The sequence below is a fragment of the Lepidothrix coronata genome, unplaced genomic scaffold, assembly GCF_001604755.1.
Source record: "Lepidothrix coronata isolate B3197 unplaced genomic scaffold, Lepidothrix_coronata-1.0 Scaffold10, whole genome shotgun sequence".
Lineage (NCBI taxonomy): Eukaryota > Metazoa > Chordata > Aves > Passeriformes > Pipridae > Lepidothrix > Lepidothrix coronata.
This window is the reverse complement of record NW_016690190.1, coordinates 6,774,462-6,783,404: the sequence shown is the minus strand read 5'-3', so window position 1 is coordinate 6,783,404 and position 8,943 is coordinate 6,774,462. Positions and strand designations below refer to the sequence as shown.

Here is an 8,943-nt window from a genome sequence, read left to right as displayed (position 1 = left end):
GTCTCCTTGTTGATAAGATTATTGCTATCTGTATGCTGTAGTAATTCTGCTTACCCAGGGATATTCACGCAGTGATGCTGTTGAGCACAATAGTTTTGAGAATCTCTAGAAATGTTTCCTTAATCAATCCCCTCTCTCCTTGCACCAATCTGTTGCACAAGGCAAGATATTATTTGGTTTTGCTGTTGTTTTTAATCCCTACATTCTTACCATAACTATTTAACAGCTACACTATTCACTGTGAGATGGTTTCTGTGCAGGGATGTTCTCCATTTCTCACTGTACCGTGTAATTCCTCCTCTGGAATATCTTCCCTGGTTTTCAAGAATCACCGATTTGAGGACTGGAGCTGGTTTAGTTGGACCATCCTGTTTAATCGCTGCAGAAGAGGAGCAGACCTGCGTGAACTTGCTTAGTTCCTTTCCAAATGATATCCTGTGGTAATGACCACAGGTTCTAAAGTTTAATTAAGTATGCACAGTGGGAGGAAAAAGTATTTCATTTTGCTTTAAATCTGAGTTATTCATTGAATTACATTAATTTTTATGCTGTAGTGAACAATATATTCATCTTCTGTGTCCTTTCCTTTTTCCTAGACCTCTGTTGTCACCCTGTTTTCATCCAAGGCATCTGTTCCCAAAATGAGGAGTCACTGCGTATTTGATCACTCCTTGGTTGAATTCAGTCCTTATGTCTGCCTGTCCCTCTTCCATTTCCCTGTTTTTCCTGTGAGAATTCTGGTGCTGTGTGGTTACACCATAGATTAATGTGCTGACACCACAGTGTTTGCTGGTTCATTCCTGTTCTCCTACTGCCTTCCCAGACTGCCTGTACACAGCTCAGGTTTTGCTGCTGCTTTACGCACTTGATGCAAGGACACTGAACCTGAAAGCATTATTTTTTTGCCCCCTATTCTATCTTGCCTCAGATATTTATCAATAGATATAATAAAAATATTTTAAAACCTTGACCCACATGCATCCTCGGACCATCACAGCTGTAACACATCTACTATGAACAATGTCCTGTACTGTTTGCCTCTTTTATGGCCTCTAAGCATGGAGCTAATTACCTGCTGTAATCCCAACACAGCTCATTTTGCAGCCCGGTACTGGGTTTGCACAACTGGGGCAGGTTGTCTCCCTGCTGTGTGATGTTTTCATCTGCTGCCTGATTGCCCATTCCCATTGCAGCTTCTGGAGCGATGGGGCAGCAATGCTCCTGGGAAAGACCAGTGGCAGAGATCCCTGCGCGAGAGGGAAGAGAGTTTGCAACCTGCCAAGTTTCTGAATGAGGCTGTTTTGGGCCCTTAGTAAGAAGCAGCAGAGAGTTTAGCTGAGTTTATTTCCAGCTTTGCTGCCTGCCACTGCTCCTGGCCACAGCACAGCCCTGGAAATTGCGGGTCGGGCTGCGGTGCAGGACCTTGCCCTGTGCCCATGACCTCCCTGCCAAGGAAAGACCCCGTGATGGGAATTCGCCGTGAATTTGTGTTTCATCTCTTACCTCTTCCCAGCAGGTCTCGGGGCTTGCACTCCCTCAGACAGTGCTGTTGAGGCACCTGTGTGTGGTGGTCTCCCCTTTCTCCAGGGACGGTGCTGGGCGGAGAAGGCGATGGAGAGCGGGAGCCCAGTGGTCCGGCCCGGGAAGGGAGCGCTCCGACGGAGGCGGCGTGAGCCCTTCTCACAGGCGGGGGGAACGAGCCCCTTTGCACTGGCCATGAAATCAGTCATGTGTAGGTTTTTGTCCAGCCCTGGGGGGTGGGGGGAAGGAATGTGGGTTGGGCGAAGTCTAGGATTACACCACCGCTGAATTTTTTCTTTCCAACACTTTAAATAGCCAGCACCTTTCGGTCCTGCCCTCGCCTCTCCCGTCGGCTCTCGCCCCGACAGCGCCGTCCGCAAGGTAACACCTCTGCCCCCGCTTCCTTCTGCCCTGATCCCCCTGCGCCCCGCACCCTCCCGGGGCTGCCGTGGAGGAGAGGTCACGGAGCATTTTCTGCCTGTTTAATAATTTTCTAGCGTGGAGGGGTCCTCCCAGCCCTTCCTTTCGGCTGCTGTCAAACGCTTGCCAGTGTTTCTTGCTCCTCTTCATGTCCCCAAGTGTTTTATAGGGGACTATGCAGACGGAGGGGAGAGGCTGTAAGTGCTGCTTTGCCCTTTTTTAATTCTCCCCGGATGGGGGAGAGTGTCATTTGCTGCCAGTGCCTTTTCCTGCTCTCCTGGCGAAGGAGTTGCAGGCAGGGATGAATGGCAGCATAAGGCTGGGGCTGGGGGAGCTGCCTTTGCAGGGCAGGAGCAGGCTTGAGGGCTGGCACTGTGTGGAGGAAGGTGCCCTCCTTGGCACAAGGTCCTCAGCAATCCCAGCTTTGACAACGGGGCAGGGGTAAGGAACCACAACCCTCACCCTTTGTCCTGTGGGACTCGGCGGCCAGCGGGGCATCCTGCCCGGGAGGAACAGGCTGAAACACCTCCTGATCCTACTAAATGGCTGCAGCAGAGCTGGTGCCACCTGTGCTGCCCATACCTGTGACCTGAGGCACCACTGTGCATCAACAGTCACATAGGCTGTGCCCTGGCTTTCTTGGGAGGACAGGTGTCCTCTTGGAGGTTTTTGGGGGAAGGTGGGACAGTAGGAGTGGTGCCCACCTACTCTCTGCTGATCTTCTCTCAGCACAGATCTATTTAGAGATGGTGCCAAAGCTTCCTGAGAGCAGTACTGTGGGGAGCCTTGGCAGGCAAAGGGCAGATGTTTGGAAGAGCAGATCCTGGGAAAGGTGAGATCCCAGGTGGTCATGACTTTTGCACCCTTTCTCTTCCTGCTATTAGAAGGATAGCACCATTCTGAAAATCGCCTTTTCACTCAGCCTTGTAGATTGTCAGCAACAGTTGCTACCACCGAAAAGAGAAACTTGTTTCTCTTATTTCAGTTCGTCCTCTTCCTGTGTCTGAGTCTTCTGTGTGTTTTGTGGCTTTCATTGCATGGTCTGTCAAACTAGGCCTTGGTAAGCAGCAACAGGAGAGAAGATAAACCCTTATAAAATACCTTGTCAAGTATTTTATCCTGCTGTTGTCCCCCTCCAGCCCTAAGTCTGTTCCCTGTTCTTGCTATGGTGGAAGCTTCACCCTGGCTGAGCTGCTGTGTCCTTAGTGTGCTTAGAGGATGGGGTTCCAGAAGCAGTAGTGTTTTGAGATGAGTCAATTTAAAATAAGGAAACTGATAGTGGCTTTTAAGAATTGGTTTTGGACTCAGTAGTGAAAGTGTACACATCCCCTTAGTGTCTTGTGCCAGCAGGAATCATGAGGAGCAAGAAAAGAACACTTTGACATGTGTTTGTGCATGTGTCCTTGCCCATCTCTTGCCTCCCACAGCCCAAATTTCTGCCTTATTGCATGGCTTGTGCTGAATGTAACAAAGGAAACTCCTTCTGTAGGTGGGATGGATTACACAGTCCCCGGCGCTGTCAGCAATGGTGAAATGGTGCCTGCACACCCTGGCATGGAAACGGAGAAGGAGAAAGAGGAGGAGGAGGAGGAGGACCAGACCCTGGAGCGTGGACAATGGAACAACAAGCTGGAGTATGTCCTGTCTGTGGCTGGGGAGATTATTGGCTTGGGAAATGTCTGGCGCTTCCCCTACCTCTGCTACAAGAACGGTGGAGGTAAGTGCAACCCTGGCCGTGACCGCCCTGAGGGGCACCTGGTCACCAGTATTTCTCCATGATCCCTCCTGCCTCTGTGACATCTGTGTCTGGCCCTGCCCAGTACTGGCAGCAGCTTCTCAGCAATGCCCAAGTCACGAGTCTGAAGAGAAGGTGCCAACCTGCCAGCATGGTGCCACCATCCCGGCCCCCAGCGGGGGCTGTTTTGACCCAGTGGGACATGGATAACCGGGCAGCAATGTTCCAGGGTCTCTGATGGCTGTAGCTGTGTTTTTCTGGGGTGTGTGGAGCTCTGGTCCTGCTGGTGAGGTGGGTGGCTATCTGCAGCGGGAGGTAGGAAGAGCAGGGAAGGGGCTTGGATCTCTGAAACAGTGTGTCTCATCCCAGGTACTGCTTCCTTGAGGAGCACCAGACATCCTGTGCAAATCAGATGGTGGGTCCTGGTGGCAGACCAGGGAGTGCTGTGGGAGGCCATGGGGCACTGATGTCTTTGCTGGCTCTGCAAGGAGCTGCAGCATTTTCAGGAGGCTCTGGGGGATTCCAAGGAGCTCTTGGCCATAGGTACTGGTTGTGTCTGTGGAGGGGTGACCCTGTGGTGCTGGAGCCAGGTGTCAGGGACAGGGGAGTGTTAAGGGGTTTTCCCCAACTCAGTTAAGAAATATTACATCCCTCCTGCATCCCAAGGAACCCTATTGGCATCTGCCAGAGATGCAAACGTGTCAGAGAGGGGACCCCTGCCTCTGATCCCCATGGGAGGGCTGTGAGGTGTTTGGATGGATGTGCCTGATGCACAGACATGGAGAGTGTTGCTGCTGGTACCAAAGTGCCAGCACACCAGTGCTGCTCAGGCTATGCTTGGCAGTGACCAATGGCTGATCCCCCATGATGCTGGGCTATAGTGCAGCTTGGCAGTGGAGCTGGGATCACTTTGCAGGTGAGCTGTGGGCTTTGACAGGTCTTTGTGCCTGCTTTTAGCTTGTGGTTGACTTTAAGGGAGAAAATTGTTTAAAAAACCAAAACCACTCTTTCTCAAATTTGGCTTGGTGAAATGTAGAGAGAGGGAGCTGCTCTCCCTGTCTGGTGATTAATTGCTAATTGGGCCCTCCGGAAGGGCAGGGGAGAGGGAAAATGGCACTTGGCTGGGAACTGGCAGGGAGTGAGTGCTGGGGACTCGGGGCTGAAATCCCCTGGCTTGAGCTTGGGGTAGTCTCATGGGCCTCACTAAACTGCTTTCATCCCAGTGGCATAAAAGAGGATTAAATGCTGTTCAGCTACTTTCACGCCATGCTTTGCTCAGTGCTTGTTTCTTTTCGCCAGGTGGTCAGGCAGTTTCTTTCCCTGTTGTAAAAAAGATAGTTTTCCTCATTTTCTTTTTCTATGGGAAATGTTTCTTGGCTGCTTGCTGAGCTGTGTCTTTTCTCACCGCTGCACCTCTCTTGGATACTACTCCATCAATGGGAGTGGGACCTGGAATCCTGTCCTGGCACCTTTTGCCCTGGGTGCCATGGGGGAGCTCAGGGAGAGCTCTGTGGAAAGGGGAGGTGCTGTGTGTGGTTGGACAGCAGAGGCAAGACACAAAGGGATTTCTCAGCCTTTTTTTCTTGGAGAAATGGGCCTGAAGCAAAGCCCTGTAGAGCAGCAAAGGCCATGGGGAGTTTGAAGTCTCAGGCAGATTTTTCATCTCCAGTCCCCTTTCCATGAAATTAGAGCAAGGATGGGGCACACGACTCTTGTGCAGAGAGGAGAGCGTTTCCTAAAAGTCTTCTCTGAGGGCAGAGCAGTGTGACAAGGCTGTGCATGACACAAGGCTCTCTCCTGCCTCACAGAACCCAGCCTATCCCAGACACTGCTGTGTCAAATCCCTTGTAATGCCTCAAGTTTAATTTTAAAAGCTGCCAGAGGTTTAGTCCTTTACTCCTTCGAGAAGGCTCATCCAGGCATTTGCTTCTGTCATTCTTCGATAAAGGTGCAGGGCCTTTATTTAATTTCCAGCCCCAAGTCAATCATGGCCAGCCTACAGCTCTTGTACCAGCTCTGCCCTTCGTCTGCCCTGCTGGGTGACTCTTTCTCTCCACGCTGAACTGCGGGTAGACAGTGGGGATAACTGCTCTCAGCTCTTGCTTTTCTTGCCTAAATATGAGCCTCTTCACTAAAAAGGTATCTGCAAAATCTGAATTATGCAAAGAGCCAGTCACTTTTCCTCTCTTTAGGGATATTTTCACATAACAAAGAAAGAGGAGTCCCTTACATATTTAGGGCTCAGCACCTGACACCAAGGCCCTCCATAGTGGAGGAAAGACAAAGAAGAGGAAAAAATTGTTCTTTTTGCTCTTGTTTGCTCTTGCTTTCACCTCCTGTGGCGGGGTCAGGTCCTCCCTGGGCAGGCTGATTGGGAAATACTAGGGAAGCCTGTCTGGTGGTGTGGCTGCCGGCACCACATCCCCCACCAGTGCTCCCCAAATCCGCCATTCCCAAGGCCCACCACTGCTGCCATCCCTGCACGTGGGGAGGGGGACATGGAGGACACGTGTGCCAGTGTTTCCTCTTTTGCTCTCAGCGGGGTTCAGCTGCAGGGAGGGTGGACAAGGCTGGACTGGAGAGATGTCAGCCCAGCGCTGGGGGGCTGCTTGGGCGTGCTGATGGCCCCCTGTCTGCAGCACAGCCCCCACTGTGTGCTGCCCTCCCTGTCACCCCCTCCTCAGAGTCACTGTGCAGGGTGGATCTGCTGGGCTCCTCTCTTCGACTTTTTCTCCTCTGCCACCTAAATGAGATGGGGAGGGCACTGGGGCTGGTGCTGGGGCCATCCCACCCTTGTGTCCCCCCACCTGCAATGTGAGGGGAGTGGGGCAGATCACAGACTTTAGCCCAAACCCATCTCTGCAATTCCTTCCTTATCTCCACCATAATTCAGCATTATTTCACAGCCCACACATCAGGACCCTCCAGTTAGACTTCCAAAGCTTGAAACCTGAGATAACCAGAGGTGCTGAGGAAGGTGACAGGCCAGATTGCAGGCTGCAAATAAGGGAAACCTGGGCTGGAAAGCTCTACCTGCCACCTCAGAGACCTCTACCGGGATACCCTGGGTGCAGTTTAGTTAAATACAAACTTTTTTATGACAACAATCTCTCTTGGAAATAGGCTTGACTTTTATGATGACATGATTTCATGCAAGCTGGGAGTTGAGGGGATGGTGTTGAAACAACCATTTCCCCTTCCATTTGCCCTCATCAATTATTGGTAGAGGGATAGCATGTGGACAGATGCTACCTGGGGCTAGCAGGTATCATAGAACCATTAAGATTGGAAAAGACCTATAAAATCATGGAGTCCAACTGTTAACCCAGCACCCCTTCAACTTCTGTTTGTCCACAGGGAGCTGCCAAGATGCCTTCCCTATTTATTTTGCTCATGTATTCTTTTTGCAATAGTAGGAGGGCTGTGGGTCTGAACCCAGCTGGGACAAGTGGCAGGGTGGGAATCCTGGCCAGTCCCTAAAGCCCCCCTTCCCTCTTCCTGCTCCTGCATGCTAGCTAAGCTTCTTAGGGAAATCTCTTGGGTTTTGAGTCTACTTGTGCACCAGGGTTGTTATGGACTGTCCTGCAGGCCTGTCTCCAGTGCTCTGTGGGGTAAAGGCCATTGCTGCATTTAATATGAGCCTGGGGTAATCAAAAGCCTAATGCATTTTATCTCTCCTGCCCATTTCATGACAGGGCTTGAACAGGAAGGCAGCCCTGGCTGCTGGCATGGGGTACATACCTTCCTGCACTACTTGCTTTTTGTTTGCATGTCTGCTGCTTTTCTGTGAGCAAAGACTGACCAAACCCACAGACTGGGTGAAGATGTCAGTCTCTCTGTGCTCCTCAGTGCCTTGGTGTTGTCATCCATGGGTTTGTCAGCTTATTCAGAATAATCAATGTGAAAGGAGTGACCAACTTGATTAAAAGTCTCAATGGCTTTACAAACAGGGTGTTCTTCTGTACTTCCCTACTGCTATTGATAACTTGCTTTTTACACAAAAATCAGGCCTAGAAGCTTTTCTTCCCTCTGGATCTTTTGTAAACATTGAACTTCTCATGCAATTGCATCATTCCAAGAGATGAAATGTGAGGAAAATCCCTTTTTCCTGACATCCCTTCCATGATCTTCCTGCACCCACAGTCCCCATCCCTCCCAGGAGGAACCTGCCTGGTGACAGGTTAGAGACAGCCTGACCCCAGTTACCCCATGGGGCTTATTTTTCTATCTGCCACTTGAATCTGCCAGGTGCCTTCTTCATCCCCTACCTCATCTTCCTCTTCACCTGTGGGATCCCTGTCTTCTTCCTGGAGACAGCGCTGGGACAGTACACCAGTCAGGGAGGGGTGACGGCCTGGCGCAGGATCTGCCCCCTCTTCGAAGGTGAGTGGAGTGAGCCTGGGAGGGCATGGAGAGGTGGGAAGACTCTTGGACCCCGGGGAGATGAGTGGTGATGTCTCTCCCCACAGCCTAGAGCATTACTCACCTCCATGCATACACTGCCCACCCCTGCCCCCTATCCTGAGTGGGCCACTGACTGCCCCCTTTCCAAAATCACCCTGGAAAAATTGATCACCTTTTCCAACAAACAGCTCCCATTGTTACATTGCATCCCAGGTTCCTTCTTCATGGCCACAGCTCTGGCTGGGAGCTTTGTGCCCAATCAAGGTTGTCCTCCAAGAGCTAAATGGGGAAAACACTTCTGGCGGTTATGAGGAACCTAAAACATTCTGCTGGGTTTTTTTAAGTCAATGCTATGTCATTTTCCTGAGTTTGCAGGTGGCTTAAAACCTTAGTGGTGAAAGGTGTCAGCTCTCTTAATAAATGGCTAGCAGTCAGATCCTCCATTTCTAGCACTATTTCAACACAGTCATCCAGCATCGAGCCACTTTCCATGATTTCTCTGAAAGTCTCAGTTGCTGATGGCTCTGGTGGCCGCCCCGCTGGCACTCATCCAGCAGCGTGCTCAAAATGCAGAGCAGCAGATGCGAACATTGGGTGAGCACCTCCTAAAGGGAATCCTGTTCCTGTCCTCTGGCATGTGGGTCACCTGCCTTTGGGACTTGCTTTCTGCAGGAATTGGCTACGCCTCACAGGTCATCGTCATACTGCTGAACTTCTACTACATCATTGTCCTGGCCTGGGCCTTGTTTTATCTCTTCAGTTCGTTCACCATCGACCTCCCTTGGGGAAGCTGTGACCATGAGTGGAACACAGGTGGGTGTGGAGCCCCCTCCCAGTCCTCCACCACATCCTGGCTGAGGGAA

At 51.2% G+C, this 8,943-nt stretch overlaps 1 protein-coding gene across 2 annotated transcripts in view; it reads left to right on the top strand.

Annotated features, from left to right (window-relative positions):
• The first annotated feature begins 263 nt into the window (after positions 1–263).
• LOC108492424 (sodium- and chloride-dependent GABA transporter 2-like) overlaps positions 264–8,943 on the top strand; it is a 32,776-nt gene continuing 24,096 nt past the window's right edge. The window contains exons 1-6 of one of the 2 annotated variants that reach the window (XM_017804744.1): positions 264–440; positions 1,517–1,732; positions 1,837–1,902; positions 3,431–3,658; positions 7,925–8,059; positions 8,753–8,893. In XM_017804744.1, the coding sequence (XP_017660233.1) occupies positions 428–440; positions 1,517–1,732; positions 1,837–1,902; positions 3,431–3,658; positions 7,925–8,059; positions 8,753–8,893 (799 nt within the window). In that variant the 5' untranslated portion in view covers positions 264–427. Of the gene's footprint in view, positions 441–1,516; positions 1,733–1,836; positions 1,903–2,046; positions 2,139–3,430; positions 3,659–7,924; positions 8,060–8,752; positions 8,894–8,943 lie in introns of those variants that run through there. The other variant, XM_017804745.1, reaches the window with a different exon arrangement.